The sequence below is a fragment of the Xiphophorus hellerii genome, chromosome 12, assembly GCF_003331165.1.
Source record: "Xiphophorus hellerii strain 12219 chromosome 12, Xiphophorus_hellerii-4.1, whole genome shotgun sequence".
Lineage (NCBI taxonomy): Eukaryota > Metazoa > Chordata > Actinopteri > Cyprinodontiformes > Poeciliidae > Xiphophorus > Xiphophorus hellerii.
The window spans coordinates 34,000,439-34,017,941 of NC_045683.1; the positions used below are offsets into that span (position 1 = coordinate 34,000,439).

At 36.7% G+C, this 17,503-nt stretch overlaps 1 protein-coding gene across 1 annotated transcript in view; it reads right to left on the reverse strand.

Annotated features, from left to right (window-relative positions):
- ydjc (YdjC chitooligosaccharide deacetylase homolog) overlaps positions 1–16,815 on the reverse strand; it is a 46,124-nt gene extending 29,309 nt beyond the window's left edge. The window contains exons 1-3 of the mRNA XM_032578635.1: positions 16,700–16,815; positions 16,024–16,200; positions 9,875–10,034 (exon numbers count right to left, since the gene is read on the reverse strand). Coding sequence (XP_032434526.1) covers positions 9,875–10,034; positions 16,024–16,187 — 324 coding nt within the window. The 5' untranslated portion in view covers positions 16,188–16,200; positions 16,700–16,815. The remainder of the gene's footprint in view (positions 1–9,874; positions 10,035–16,023; positions 16,201–16,699) is intronic.
- Positions 16,816–17,503: the final 688 nt, after the last annotated feature.

The window sequence follows — 17,503 nt, forward strand, 5'->3', positions numbered from 1 at the left end:
ACGTTAGCTAAGGTGCTAATTTTACCGTTGAAGGTTTTAGCTTGACCTTTTGCCGCTTAATCTTCCTCGGGCGGCTTTGGGTTGAGATGAGCTCAGTGCTGAGTGTCTGTTAGCATTGTTGTTACATCCTTTGTCGAACAATATAACCTTAACTGATGATTGATCCCCCCCCCCCCGCCCCCACACCCCACCTTTTTTTTTTTTTTTTTACATCTAATGACTGTTCATTTGTCTAAACCATGATCTTACAAATGTTAAAATTGCAGATTAGCTACGTAGGTCAGCAAGGATGAATTCTAACGTTGTTCTTTTTTTTCTTTTCTTCAGATAACTTTTTTTTTTAACTCCCAAGATTTTTCCCTCCAAGTGGCTGTTCAGTTCTGTCCTGCTGACTGCTAACATAGCTTCAGCTCTTCAAAAGACAAGACAACAGGTAAAAAGACAGCTCTTCAAACATATTTGAAGCCACAAAATAGTCTGGAAATGTAGAGGAGCAGCTAACCTAATCTATAACTTTGAGCTTGCTACAGCTGGTTAGCCAGCTAAGGTACCATTACATCTCCAACATAGTGTATAAGAGTCTGTAAATGAGGACAAAGGTGAAAAACATTAAAGTGGTTTCTGTTATTTTTTGAGTTTGTTCAGCCACAGTGGCAGGTGGACAAAAAAGTTAATTTCCAACCCTGGTTACATATAAGGACTGTTCACATGTTTAAACCATGCTCCTGTAAATTTAAAGTTAAGTCAGTACTAACAGGTGCAACTATGTACAGGTGTAAATTCTGCAGCATTTCTACTTCAGAATTTACGGAATTTTGTAGTCATGTGAATAAACATCAACACACAGCTAATTATCGGTTTGTATGTGGAATAGAGCAATGTCCTGCTTCCTTCAGAACATTTTCTGCATTCAGGTCCCACATGCACAGGAGTCACCGCCATTGCAGAAGTCAAGACTGAACACTTGTGGAATGTAATGCTTTAAAAAATGCATTTAGCCCCACAAACTGTCATTCACATCCACTGTTTCAGAGTGGTAGCAGGATGTAGGGGTAAAGTCTAGTCTAGTCTCCGGGATGAGGTTCTCAAAAACCTGTTGTAATCTGGGTGAACTGGCCCTTTAAATATAAATTACTACCAGTAATTCATATTTAAGAGAGTTTTCCTTTTATGTTTTAAAGGTATCTTCCACCAAGATGTCTGTTGAAATGGAAATGACCTTACCCACTACACCAAGGGTAATCATGCTTGGTAAGAGGAATATTTTCTATCACTATAATTTTTTTGTAGCAATGTATGTAATTGTTATGGTAGTCTGTACTTTTACTCACTAGCGTTAGCCTGACAAGGGTTTGTCTATTTTAGGAAATAGCTTGATGTTTGCAACCCGGTGGATGGTCAGTATGGAGGAGAAGGTATTTTTCAAGCCTGAGCAACTACATGACTTTGCCAGCGTCCTTGCTGTCTTTCTTGGGTCATATTATGTCTTCAATCTGGAGTATCAGGAGTCAGCATCCACCACACTGGAGATGATACAATGGCAAGTACTCTACACCAAGCCATTTATGAATTAAATTTAATGACAGTTTGACTGATGATGAAGAATCATAGCTGATTGCTGTATTGTACGTCTTCATTACAAAATACATTTAATATATTTTATTTCTGTTAAAAGATTCTTTGTGAGGATCAATCCAGATGTTGGTACCAAATGCACAGCCAAAGTCGGTACAAGCCGCAAGACGGGAAGTCTTGTCAAGAGGAAAGTAGTCAGTGTCAACTCCCAGATCACCACCTTCTTCCAACGACTCGCTGAATTTGAATGGAGGACTTCCAACTAGGTAAGTATTTTACCAAATGTAAATGTTTATTATTTTGTTGTCTTTTCCTCCTATCTTGCATGCTCTGACTTTACTTTAGCCTTTTTAATATGATTTTAATGATTATTTATAAATGGCATGTGATTCCTTCACAATAGCCCTTTAGAGTAGCCTGCATCTTTTCTGTGTCCGTGGTAAAAAGTGGATGTCGCTGCATCTCTTAATAAATCACAGAAATGTATAAGTGTGTAGTCGTTTAAGTGTGGTGTATTTTTATACCATGCAGTTTTCAGTTTATTAGGCACACCTTTGCAGTAATCCGTCAGCACCAACAAAATGACTAAAAAGATTGTTGTACTTCATCGTCCCCTTGGGGACATTTGTAGTACGCAATCTTTTGAATTACTGAAGACTGACTAACTGCTTTTGCCATAAACAATCCAAAAACCTGAAGTGAAGCCAGTCCTGCTCATTCTTTATGCAGCTTCTATTATCACTTCAGTCCAATTGATTTTTTTTAAACAAATTATCAACTTAATGCTGCTTTATGACAAAGATTTTATGCATTTGAACATTGTCACTTCAGCTTAATTTGTCAACCTTCCTGTCGATTTGAAAATGTAGATAACTTCCTGACCATCTCATGACCTCCCACATTGTCTGTCTTATTCTTTACAGTTCAGCTTCCACAAGATGGATCCCACTGATTTTGTTTGACGAATGGAATAAAAGTTCTTCTGATGTAGGAAATGTGTTCTATGGTTTTGTTGTTTTATAGCACATTATATTGTATTGTGACATTGTTCTTTATGACATTGCGAATATGTAAATGGATTTTATTTCTACAAATCTGCTGAAAATAAATACCTGTTATTCACAGTACTTGGACTAAAAGTTCTTTTATGAAATTTTTCGGTTTATGGTAAAATATTCTTATATTAAAAAAATGTAAACTTTAATTTACAGTAAAACTCTGACATTATGTTGTGAAACAAGTTTACAGTAGACCAGCTTTCCTATAAAATACAATTACAGTAAAGCAGTTATAACTGTAAAGCACACTCAAAGTAAAAATTAACTGTGAAATATAACAGTAAAGGTACTGTAGAATTGTAATTACAGTAACTTGCTGGTAACAGTGTTGCCAGTAAGTTACTGTAAAATTACAATAAAAGGTCTAACAGTGTAGTTAAAGAGAAAAGGTAAAGGATGGAAGAAAATTGCTGCAGCTAAAATTAAGTATTGCTTTGGTTTTTATAAATATTATTAGCTTTTGGTATCTTTGCCAATTTTATAATTGTCTTATTTTTACTAAACTTAATTTTATTTCTATTTTATCATTTATCTACTTCGGATGTGTTTGTTGTGAAGCACTTCGATAAGCTGAGGCTTTTGTAAACTTTGACTTTACTTTCATAATACTACATCCAAGTGCAAAGTGCTTTACTTGAGTTTTCTTCTTTTTGTGTTACCTTCCACTTCTTCATATTACAGTATATGTACTGTATATTACTATATTCATTCATTACACACAAACTGATATATTTCAAATGCTTATTTTTGTTTAATGTCGACGATTACTAGTGACAAATAAAACCCCAAATTTAGCATCTCTGAAAATTTTAATATTACTTAACACCAATAAAAAAAAGATAGTTATAAATGTTGACCAAATGAAAAATATGAACATGAAAAGTATGAGCATGTACAGCACTCAGTACTTAGTTGGGGCTCCTTTTGTCTTAATTACAGCAGCAATGCAGCGTGGCATGGAGTCCATCAGTCTGTGGCACTGCTCAGGTGTTATGTGAGCCCAGGTTGCTCTGATAGTGACCTTCAGCTCTTCAGTCTGGAGTATCACATCTTCCTCTTCACAATATCCCATAGATTTTCTATTGAGACAAGTTTGCTGGCTAATTAAGAACAGGGATGCCATGGTCCTTAAACCAGGAACTGGTAGCTTTGGCACTGTGTGGATGCAAAGTCCTGTTGGAAAATGACATTTCCATCTCCATAAAGCTGGTCAGCAGCAGGAAGCATGAAATGCTCTAAAACTTCCTGGAGGGGTAGGGTTAGGTGGCTGTGTTGACCTTGAGCCCCAGAAAACACAGCTGACTAACACCAGCAGATGACATGGCACCCAAACCGTCACTGACTGGGGAAACTTTGAATGGACCTCAAGCAACATGGATTCTGTGCCTCTGCTCTCTTCCTCCAGACTCTGGGACCTTGAGTTCTAAAGGAAATGCAAAATTTTCATCAAAGAACATAACTTTGGACCACTGAGCAGCTGTCCAGTCCTTTTTCTCTTCAGCTCAGGTGAGACACTTCTGATGCCGTCTCTTGTTCAGGAGTGGCTTGACACAAAGAATGCAACAGCTGAAATCCATGTCTTGCATGTCTGTGTGTGGTGGTTCTTATAGCACTCCAGCTGCAGTCCACTCTTTGTGAATCTTCCCCACATTTTTAAATAGATTTTGTTTCACAATTCTCTTCAGGGTGTGGGTATCCCGACTAGTTGTACACTTTTTCCCTACCACATCTTTTCCTTTCTTTCACCTCTCTGTGAATGTCTTTGGACACAGAGCTCTGTGAACAGCCAGCCTCTTTAAAGACCTTTGAGTGTTTTGAGATAATTAGCTGATTAACTTTAGGTTTAGTATCTTCAATATTAAACCTTTCCAAAACATTCTAATTTTCTGAGATACTGAATTTGGGGTTTTCATTAGTTGTCAGTTTTAATCATCAACATTAAAGTAATAAACAATTGAAATATATCAGTCTGTGTGTAATGAATGAATATAATATACAAGTTTCACTTTTTGAATGGAATTGCTGACATAAATCAACTTTTTCACAATATTCTAATTTTATGACCAGCACCTATTCAGGTGCTGGTCAGTGGAGTTTGGCCAGTAAGGTATCCCACAATGCATTGGGCCACCAGCAACAGCAACTAATTAAACCACTTTATTTGTCACAAAAATTAGTTTTAAGATGAAAACATAGACTCCAAAGCTTCATCAATGCAGTCAGTTAATAAAGAATAAGGCTACTTTCAGAGGCTACTTATTAGCTAGTTTTTAGCAATTACATTTGCATGAAACTGCACCTTGAGTTGTATGCTCATTTTCATGACAAGGCTACTGCCTAATGGAGTAGCCTTGCATACACTTTTTAGTGTTTGTTTTACTTTTTTAAAAATGAACAAACTATCACTGTTTTCCAGTTTTCCTATGTGTGCTTTAATTGTAACTTTCACTGGTAATAATTTACAACACATCTCTAACATAAATTAAATTTATCAACACCATCAGAGCTGAGGCCACTAGTGACAGGTGACGGTGAATTGGAGAGCAAACCTGCAGGGCTATCGATGTGTCTTGCAGGATTTTCCTCAAGTGACAGTCACAGCAAATTTTTATATCAAAGTGACCAGACTGAAGCTGCATATTTTCCTCTCTTCCACTAGCATTTCATACTTTACCAGTGCACCTTAATAAACTCATAAACGTGTCAAAGTTGTGTTAATGGGCCAAGCTATTTTTGTATGTGGGATAGGGTGTTTGTGATTACTACTGCACAGACAATTAAGAAGAAAAAATTAAAAAGGTAAATTGTAACTTCAATATTGGACCAACATTCTTTTCTACAAACAGCTCTTTTTTTTTTTACTTTTTACTTTCAAAAACTGTTTTATATCAACACATGCACATGTCCGCCCCTGTCACAACTCACAATTCACATCTTATTTACACAGATTATTCCAGACATTTCACCCACACCAAGCAAACTGGTCGTACAATTCCAGCTCTGCCAAAAGTCTTCCAGGGAATGTTGATGGAGGAAACAGTCCAACAGAGATACATTTCCTTCAGATAGACATCAGACCCATTAAGAGACACTTATAGTCATCAACATCCATGGATATATACATTACAATAATTACAGTGATAGGGACACCAGTAGACATAATGAGAATACAAACTAAAGCAATAAAAGTACACAAAGATAATAATACAAAATAAATTTGAACGGTACACAAACAAATAGAGGTGTCAAGGTTACAATATGAAATTAGTTATAGGTCTCCCTTTTGTTTCAAAGGTCTCCATCTTGAGTTGTAGTTTTGAGGTTGTTTTTTCCATGGTGTAGACTTTTCTAATTCTATCTCTCCACTCTGTAATATTGGGAGGCCGTGGCCTCAACCAAGCATATGTTATACATTTCTTCGCAATCATAAGCAAAATTCTGATCAAGTATTTATTGTTTTTGTCGATCATGTCCGAGGTAATTATTCCTAAAATATAAACAGATGTATCCAAATCCAAATAGATACCTAAAATATTTTTTATATCTGTTTGCACCTCCTTCCAAAACTCGAGCACCTTCGGACAGTCCCAAAATATATGGGTAAAATCCCCCAACCTTTCCACAATTTCTCCAACAAAGCCGAGATGTTTTACCATAATTAGATGTGATAACCGGGGTGTTAAAGTAACGCATCTTAACCTTCCAGTCAAATTCCCTCCATGTCGGGCTGTTAGTTAATTTGTGTCCAGATCTAAATGTTTCTTCCCACTCTTCATCTGTTATTATTATATTAGCCTCCAGTTCCCACTTCTCCTTAATTTCCTTATTATTAACACTGGATTCATATTGCAGGCTTTTGTATAGTTTTGAGATCAGGCCCTTTGTTGATTCACCTTTTGCTATTGATAATAAAATTTCTTCAGTCTTGGTCATATCTGTTGAGATTTTTTGCCATTCACTATGATTCTGGAGATAATGTCTAAGTTGCAAGTATCTGTAAAAATCTGGTTTTTGTAGATTAAATTCCCTTTGGATTTGTTCAAAAGATTTCATTATTGATCCATTAAAAAGCTGTGCTATAAATACCAGTCCCCCTTTTGTCCATCTCTCAAAACCTGTATCCATAGTAGCTGGGGTAAAATCTGGAATCTTCGCTATTTTTACAATTTTTGATATTGAGTCAGGAAAATTTAATTTCTTTTTTATTCTTGACCAAATGTTAATCGTTTCCTTAATCCAGCAATTTTGAGATTTCTTTGAACCCTCCTTGTTGTAAAGGGCAGTGACTCTAGGGACAGATTTGGGCAGGCTCTTTGCTCCATATCTACCCATACTGTCTCTTGATCCTTTGCTAACCATAGAGCTATGGCTCTCAGTTGAGCAGCCCAATAATAGTTCTTTAATTCCGGTAAACCTAACCCTCCATTATTCTTTGAGGACTGGAGTATTTTAAATTTGATTCTTGCCTTTTTATTTTGCCATACAAACCTTGATATTCTTTTATCCATTTCTTTAAAAAAGGAGTTAGGAATGGTAACTGGGAGTGATTGGAATACAAACAGTAGTCTTGGTAATACATTCATTCTGACTGTTTCTACCCTCCCCCCGAGGGTCAATGGTAGGATCTCCCATCTTTCTAGGTCTTTTATAATTTCCTTCTTCAGCTTCTCATAATTTGCTTTGAATAATTGTGAAGTTCGAGGTGTGATAATTATACCCAAGTATCTAAATCCTTTATCAGTCCATTTGAACTTTACTTTATCTTTTAGCTGTGTTGGGCATTCCCCTGATACCATCATTGCTACTGATTTACTTTCGTTACTCGCATACCCAGAGATATTTCCATATTCTTTAAGGCTTTCTAGTAGAGCTGGTACTGACCGGAGTGGTTCTGTTAGGAGTACTAATAGATTGTCGGCAAACAGTGATATTTTATGTTCCACCCCTCCCTCGTCTCTTATTCCCTGGATTTGTTTATTCTGTCTTATTGCTTCTTATTAACCGCGAATAGTAGAGGGCTTAGACAGTCCCCCTGTCTAACTCCTCTGTTGAGATCAAAAAATTCTGAACAGTACCCATTAATTCGAGTTCGGGATTTTGGATTTTTATAGATTACTTTCACCCATTTAACAAATTGCTGTGAAAATCCAAATCTCAATAATGTCTGGTATAGAAAACTCCATTTTACCCTGTCAAAAGTCTTTTGGGCATCTAAACTAATTAAAAGGGAGGATTGTGATTTAAATTTTGTATATGACATTACATTTAATATTCTTCTAATATTGTTTGCTCCCTGCCTCCCCGGAATAAATCCCGTTTGGTCTGGTTTAATCAATTTAGCTTTAAATTTTTCCATTCGTTTTGCCATTATACTTGTTGGTATTTTTAAATCGTTGCATAATAAGCTCACGGGTCTATAGCCTTCACACACAGTTGGGTCTTTACCTTCTGTATAGATTACCGATATAATGGCTTCAGACCATAATTTAGGGGGGCCCCCCTCCGTTAGTGCATAGTTGAATACCTTACATAATACTGGCATTAGTTCTTCCCTAAATGTTTTGTAGAATTCCCCTGGCAGTCCATCTGTCCCCGGGGATTTGTTGTTTTTGAGGTTTTTAATAACATTCATAATTTCCATGGAACAAAATACCTATTGCTATTTTTATTCCCACTCACGCTCACAATCCCACAGTTTAAAACGATGTAGACAGCATTTTAATGGGCTTCTGGCACCAGGCTCTGTACACCTCTTTCACGGAATTTCGAGCAGAGACTCCGCCGTCCCTCACGGATTTTTTGTGCAATTCTATGGTACCTGTTAGTGTCTAGAATTTACAGGGTTTGTGTTACGCGCAGTGACCCTCAGTCACTCGCTGTTTTTCTTCCTGCACGGGGCTCCATACACCTCTCACGGAATTTCGCTCTGGGACTCCGCCGTCCCTCACGGATTTTTGTGCAATTTCAACATAGAATCAACAATCAAAACATGACATTAAGTCAAGTTCCATCATTAAATTTGTAATTGATTACATTTCAAATACAATCCTAAACAGGAGGGTTTTTAGTTGAGATTTAATAGTTGAGAAGTCAGTGTTTCAGCTGTTTTACAGTTTTCTGGAAGTTTGTTCCAAATTTGTGGTGAATAGATGCTGAAAGCTGCTTCTCCTCTTGTGGTTCTGGTTCTGGATGCAGAGCAGACCAGAACCAGAAGACCTGAGAAGTCTGGAAGGTTGATACAACAACAGCAGGTCTTTAATATATTGTGGTGCCAAGAGGTTCAGTGATTTATAAACTAACAACAGTATTTTAAAGTCTATTCTTTGAGCTACAGGGAGCCAGTGGAGGGACTTTAAAACTGGTGTTATGTGCTCTACCTTCCTGGTTTTAGTCAGAATGCGAGCAGCAGCATTCTGGATCAGCCGCAGCTGAAGGATTGATTTGTTGGACAGACCTGTGAAGACGCTGTTGCAATAATCAATACGACTGAAGATAAACGCATGGATGAGTTTCTCTAGATCTGGCTGAGACATTAGTCCTTTAATCCTGGAAATGTTCTTCAGGGGATAGAAGGCCGACTTTGTGACTGTCTTTATAATAGTAGAGTATTCCTGAAAAAGGTATTCAGGCATCCAGACCCCCTCTCGAAATAATAATGTTGCTACCTTAATTCCTTTCACACCTTTTTAAAAACTATAAGCATCAACAAGTCATAAGCAAACATAAAAATCTGCTGTGTCAAGTCCAAGGTCTTGAGAGTTGTTCAATTTAAAAACCTGAAAATTAAAATACCATTGTAAAACCTCCTACACTTCTGGGTTTTCTCTTTGTTTTCTTACTTTTAGATATGCAATTGTTTGTTTTTTTTAATTACTTATATATGGAAAATATGTTCCTATTGTTTACCGCAGGCATGAACACCGTGCACTTCATGAAGCCGCTGTGCCTCAAAAAGCCCAATGATTTGTGAAACAGCTAAAAACAAAGAGAAGCAGGACCCGTGATACCATATGCAGATCTGACTTAATCAAGTCAATCATGCAAAGCTCAATTTCCCCATGGAACAACAAATAAATAAATTTTCTATTCTATTTGCAGTACTCTTTAAGATCAAATGTATAATCCCATCCAAGCACTAATTTCTGAGGGCAAGAGAACCAATATTTCAGTGCAAAGAATAAATAATAAAATAAATAAAATGTCAAATAATAAAACAAAAAATTAGGCCTTTTCATTTGTACCTGGTTCATGCTGAGCTGGCCTTTCTCCAAGGCCTGGCGAAAACCCATCTTTCCATGGAAGAAGCCTTGAGGGTTAACCAGTGTGGAAATCTGCTGGAGGTGCTGATACACAGGGGTGCCCTCAGACAGGTTGGCATGGAGGCCAATGGGGATTTTGTGTCTAATTTAAGAGATCAAATTAAAAAAATTAAGATGAGAAGAACAGTTATTCACCTTATGTGAATAACATAAGATAAAAATGCACAATTTAAAGAAAACTGTGCATTTTCTTTAATATCTTAATGGTCCTCTGTAAGGTTTCCTGAGACTTAATTTGGTGTTTCTACATAATAAAAATTAACAGAAATAAACATCTCTATCAAGATTAATACCAACTTTGCTAGTACATTTTGTTTAAAACAACTCTGTTTTACTTAAGTACTTTACAAGTCAGACACATAACTTTAGCAAAATACATCAAAGAAATATGAAGAAATAGCATAAAATCCACAAATTATGGACGGTTGAAAGCAGAGACCTAAATAAAAAGACCAAAATGTTGCTATATAAGAACAATTCAAATTCAATTTGTACTTTCACCTTTTTAAAATCCCCAGTGGCTGAGCAATATATGGTATGCATATTTCAGTAATTTCAAGAGAGCGCTAATTATTGACTGTGTTGTGATCTGTGTTTTTCTGTGTATTTATTTCGGGTTCTCTGTGTCTGAGTCTCCATGTTGTCCTGCCTCCCCTTGATTAGTTCCGAGGTGTGTCTCATTCCCTGATTACCTCCTGTGTATTTAGTGTCACCTGTGTCTCTGTCGGGTCCTCGTCTCATTTGGCGTCTAGTCTCTGTCGTATGCACCAGTCTGTCTTCCTGTCCTTCAATTACCTGTTGCTACCGGCGTTGAGCCTTGGCTTCCGCTCAGCCGTGCTGCCAGGTGTTTGGACTGTGTATTCTGGATTATTTTAAATTTAAACCTTCATTACTCATCTTACCTGGGTCTACAAGCATCTGCCTCACCTCCACCTCACACCGCACCTCATGACAGACTTGCCTTTGTTTTTAGCTTTCCTTTGGGAATATTTTGTAAAACCTTCCAAACTGAATGCAATAGCTGGGTTTCCTCCAGAAAACTTGCTAAGCCTGGTGGTCAGGGCACCGAGGCAGTCCTCCGGGGTTTTGTATTAAAAGATGTGGTAAAACTTTATTTGACGGGTTGTGAATAAGACTGTCATAACACTGTCATGAACATGACATAACACCTGTTATGAACATGAGTAAGTCTTCATGAATAACTGTTGTCATAAAGTGTCATTCGGTAAATCATGACCAAATGACTTACCGAGTTAACCCTATGTCAACTTTAACACAAAGTTGACATTATTCAAAATGTCTTTGTTATGACAACTTGACATTAATCAAGAAATTATGATCTGACATAAATTTGTTATAAAAGTATTACTGATTAAACTCTAGCTTTAATAACATAAAGCTACACAATTTTTAAAGTTAAGTCATAACAAAGACATTTTGAATAATGTCAACTTTGTATTAAAAGTGTCATAATTTACCGAATGACACTTTATGACAACAGTTATAAATATTCATGAAGACTTACTCATGTTCATGACAGGTGTTATGTCATATTTATGACAGTGTTATGACAGTCTTATTCACAACCCATCAAAGAAAGTGTTACCAAAGATGTTAAGTTGACAGGAAACGTAAAATATTACTAAATTATATGCTAGTAGGTTGACAGACTGGCGACCTGTCCAGGGTGTACCCTGCCTCTCGTCCGAAACGTTCGCTGGAGATAGGAACCAGCACCCCTCACCTTGTGACCCCACTAGGGACAAGGGTGTACAAAAAATGGATGGATGGATGGATATGTTAATTATATGAACTTAGAGAATATTAATGAAGCTAAATTTGATTTAATGGTTTCAGCATAGATAAATTAAAAGATATTAAATTGTTTAACATTTAAATTTAAGATTTTAAGAAGCTGGCAAATTTACTTTGCAAAAGTTCAGAGAACAATCTTCATAGTTAGATTGTAGTTACAATCTGATGCTCTCAGTTTAATCTTTGAGTTTTAACTGTTCATAAATACATCTTAGTAAACTACAATTATCACTGGCTGCTTTTAAACTTTGCCAATTAAACTAGGCTCCTCTCCCAGATTTCACTAAATCCATGGTGAAATACTGTTAGTGGTACTGATGTTCTTAACATCAAGAGGGGCCCCTAAGTCAAATTAGGCTCAAGGCCTAATTCAACATTGGAAAAGCCCTAAATGATGAGCTAGACCCGCTGCACTGAGCATCTCTGCAGCTGATTGTAGATTTAATCTATGTGGCTTTAGAATCTCTTCTTTTCTGTCTGTTGAGTTTTTAATGAGCGCCACAGAAACTGTTTTGGTTCCCTGAGCTTCTTGGGACAAATTGTTGTGATCGCAGTGTGGCTGCACAGCAACTTTACTTGTCTTTAAGTAGACAAAGCATTTGATATGCATTGTGTCAACGCAAAAAGTAAATATATATATATATATATATATATATATATATATATATATATATATATATATATACAGTATATACTGTATATATATATATATATATATATATATATATATATATATATTAGTGGCGTGTGGTGAGGTTCATAGCTGGTGAGGCACTGACTTAATCATAGTCAGATATATATGTCTAGGCCTGTCACGATAAAAGATTTTGCTGAGCGATTAATTGCCTCAAAAATTTTGTGATAAACGATAATATTGTTTGAAGACCTTTTTACACTGATTTAATGGAAATGACATAATAATGCATGTGATTTCTCGCCAAAGATAGATACACTTTATTTTCAAAAGAACACTAAACACTTGAACTGATAAACAAAATAAACAAAACAACCAAAAACAAAAATAAAATGGATTCTCAGTCTCCATTAACAAAAAATGTACTTGAAAAGAAACTAAACAACATAAAGCCAAAGTGGAAATAAATACTGCATTCAACCAAAAGAGTGCAGATTATGAAGTCTGTATATTATGTTGCCCTTCAGTAATAATTACATTTAAATAGAGAAGATGGGCACATCGACTACCTGATGCAATAGTTCACACTACATGATTTTTTGCCCTGATTTTCCCCTTACGACAATCTTAGATCATTGGGCGTTCTCTAAGATTGTTTCTTGCGATTTCGTAACCGATCATCCTGTAGTGTGTGGTGTGTTATGGTAGATCGTCGTTGCCGCTCCGATCTAAATCAGGGGTTTTCCCCGACTGAGAGAGTTAACGCAGCCTGTTGAATGTGACAGGCAGCCAATCAGAAAGCGCGGATTCTCCTCCGCGGTTTCTGAGGGGAAATTACAGAGGGGAATCCCAAACAGCTGACAAGGCGCAACCCGAAGTCCAGCGGACATTGGAGATGATATGTGGAAACAACATTAATGTTTATTCATCATTTCGTGCAAAGAATATAGAAATGACAAGAGGAGGAGTTGGAGAGAAATTACTACCGCAGTTGATAAACCCGGTAACTTTTCAGCTGTTCTTCGTTAACGTGACATAAATAGGTTCTAATGATTTTCATTCAGTCAGGACTTTACGCTGACACTAGCCACATGCATTGCAGGTAGATTGTAGTAAAGCATTGATTAATGCCTGGTTTTAAAATTAGTTCACTGGACTTGTAGCCATTATTTTGTGCCCATTGTTGGACACCACACGGCACGATCGAACCCGATTGAACAGTTATACATAGGATTTCTGTCGGCTACTGTGTGGTCTGTCAGGTTTTGAAAATGGGCCGACAATCGGCCGACAGCTCTAAGATCGTTTAGTGTGCGCTTTCCTTAGTGTAATCACTAAGGAAATGAGGAAGGGAGGAGTCAGTGGAGAGCATCGGAGTTGAGCCTTTTTTCATTCAGTGTCATCAACAGAAAGAGAAAAAGGCCAGAAGAGACGATAATGCCGATAATTAAAATGACGTCGATAGTTTTAATTTATCATGCGATTAATTGATTTATCGTTTATCGCGACAGGCCTACATACTGTATATCAGCATATACATCAAATAAGACAAAAACTTTTAGGACCTTATGTATAAAAGTGTGCGCAACACTAAAACTTGGTGTAAGGACAAATTTATAAAGGTGTGGCACACACAAAAAATTCAGGTGTATAAAATTGTGCGCATGAAAGTTTTAATTTCCCCCCCTGCCCTATACCACATTGGACCAGCCCTGCATGAAGAGCTAAATCAGTTGCTCTGCACATCTCTCTATTGGATGCAGAGGGACAAAGAAATAGATTTAATTTATGAGGCGCTAGTAGAGACCAAGGTTTTCCATTTTCCAACTGCTGAATTTTTAATAAGCGCCACACAGACTCGATTGGCAGTTTTAAGGAATGGGCTGTCCTGATCTTGGCGGGGCACCAAGTAACTCTGTGGCGCTGCAAAAAAAAAAGAAAAAACAGCATGCTGCATGATGATGAGGTGTGACAGTTCCTCCACAGGCTGAATCCCCACTCCACTAACGCACAGTCACACCGAGCCACACATACCAAACAGGACCACACAGGTTCTGGAGCTACATAAGCTGCCATCCTTTTTAAGGATCCCTGGTTATTCCAGCAAGACAATGCCAAACCACATTCTGTATGTATTAAATTACAACAGCATGGCCTGGGAAAATGTTATGGTTAATATGATTATTAGCTGAATCTATGCATAGCAGTATTATGATTCTTGTGTGATGCTTGAGCTCATGAAAAATACTTCTGAAGGAGTTTAGTTTCTCTGGCCTTAACATTACCATGAATTGTTTTTTTATCTCTCATGGCTCCTAGTGAAAGAAGACGTGCACTCGCTGTCTGTTCTGTAACCAAGTAGATTATCAAACTATGTGAATGTTATGAACCTCTCCCTATAAAACTGTAAGCTGTGTTCTGCTCCAGGCTCTTTCTCCTGACTGGGATCAGTGAGCAGAGACTTCGAACGCTGTAAAGCCTTTCCAATACCAATTAAGAATATATTCTTTCTCTGGTTCTTGAAACAATTTTGCCTCACTCTTTGTTAAAGGAAAATTTCCACAACAATAGTAAAAGAGTGCAGGTACTAGACTGGCCTGTCTGCAGTCCAGACCTGTCTCCTATTTAAAAGGTATGGCGCATTATGAAGCACAAAATATAACAACAGTGACCCTACATTGCTGAGCAACAAAAGTCGCACATCAATCAAAAATGGGAAAGAAATTCACATACAAAGCTCCAACAATTAAGCTTAAACTTGAAGCAAACAGAGTGTTGTTAAAAGGAAAGGTAATGTAACAAAATGGTAAGCATGGCCCCGTCCCAACTTTTTTGGAACGTGTTGCAGGTAACAAAATCCAAGAAAGGGAATATTTACAACAACAAAAAAAAACACATTTGAAAATTAAATATCTTGTCTTTACAGTGAATTCAACTAAGTATAGGTTGAAAATGATTCTGCTTTTATTTATGTTTTGGAACTAGAATTTATTGTTGGCACAATGAGATTAAAGTCAGCTCCAGCAGCGCAAACAAATAAACATAAATGTGATGACGTTATTTACAATATTAAATCAGCTAAATTTATATATTCATTCATACACACATAAAACCACCTCATAAATAGTGCATGTGAGCGTTGAGGGTGTTAATTGCTTTTAGGAAGAAGATGTTTTTGAGTCTGTTTTTCTTTTTACACAACATCCCAACATCATTAGAATTGTAGTTTATGGGAAGTCGGGGATTTTTTTCCCCTGATTGCTAGAGAATATTTTAAGATGCCAATGCCAGGATTCCTCTAGCTCATATTTACTATTATGAATGATTCAAGGAGCTTGTGAGATATCACCTTCACACGTGAACTGGTCACCACAGACTCTGACATAAAGCCACTTCAAAGTTCAATGTGCATTTAGTGAGAATTAAGAGCATTAATTAATTAAAATGTAAGTAATGTTAGCTAAATATTAAATTAATTTGATGTTAAATGTTAAAAATGTTATTTAAAGGAGCAAAATCGGGGGTAGGAGAAAACCTAAATTCCTAATCAGTTTGTATCTTTAAAATCTTGCCTAACCATGCTTGTGTTAGAATCTTAAAAAATATTGTGGAACAACGCTACCTGCGAGCCAGGCCAGCTGCCTCTTTGGCAGCCGAGGCATTAACAAGCAGGGATACATTGGAAATGCCTCCGGCCAAAAAGCAATCCACAATCCCCTGGTTCCTTCTCGAGCAGTAGCCAAAATCGTCTCCTGTGATCACCATCAATAATCTTGGCAGAGGCATTTCTTGGAAGTTTCTGAGGTGGATACACAGAACAGAGACTAAATGTAACATTCAGGTGACCATTATGCAATAGATTTGGTTGGTTCTTCCTATTAGTTTAGCTATATGCCTCGATATTACCTGCTTGTCTTTAATGTTGTTTTATTGTAAAGATATTACTATTTATGAAATCAATGGTATGATTACTTTTGACTCGTCTGTTATACGTTTTCTTATTTTTGTTCACAAGTTTTGTGCTATAATTCTCTCTATGACGTGCAAAAGTATAAAAACTGATTAAAGCGCAACTGAAACGTCAACACAATACTCGTCCCGGAAGAAGATTAATTGGAAAACCATTTATATTTGTTGACACGACTTGTTAGTTTGTAATACAACTGACGTAAAATCTTTTCGAAACGGAAACAAGGAAATTGTTTTAAAACGGCATCGCAGGAAACGAGATATTTTCTTTACGAAAACAAAATACGGTGATATGAGAATTGGGTGTAGAGGAAAGGAATTCAACTTACCAATTAAATCCAAAACCGGTATTAAGTTGCCACAGTAGCTTATGAATGCTACTCCGGTAAGATGGAAAAAATACAAGCTTGCTTCCTACTAGCTTTCTTCGAAGATAGAATATGGTATATACAGGGAAACACTGCCACCTGCTGAAATAAGGACGCGTTCTCCTCCACAAACTAGGACAGAACTATTAAGTATTTTAAATCTTTCCAGTTGAAAGTCATACACGGATTTGTTACGTGAACAATAAATCAATAAACTGAAATAACGTTTTCCCTTGACTACCTCCTCTTTTTTTTAAAACCGACGCGTTAATATAACTGCCATCTTTCAACGGTTTATCGCTACTACTTGGAGCATGTCAGTCTATTGCAGAAATGTGTTCATATTCCTGTCGATATGTTGACTTTGTTTTGAATCATTAGAAATATCAACTGGCATGTAGAATATAAAGGCAAGTACTTCTATTCAAATAAATTAATCTTTCAAAACCAATGCTGTCATCTCAGTAGATTGGAAAAATTCAACATTGGTAAACTATTTAGCAATTGCATGATACTTTTCAGAGGAAGTCAAAAAGTGTTAACACACACACACGCACACATATGTATATCCTAGTAAAAAAAGTTTACTTTAGTATATTTCAAACAAGGGTACTACCTATAAATACAGTATATATGAAGTATACTAAAAGTATGCTTGCACCAATTTCGACATCATTCCTTTAAACACACTTAAATATAATTATACCAAAATACACTTTTAAGAAATATATTAAATAAAGGTATACTTTTACCAATACTTTAAGT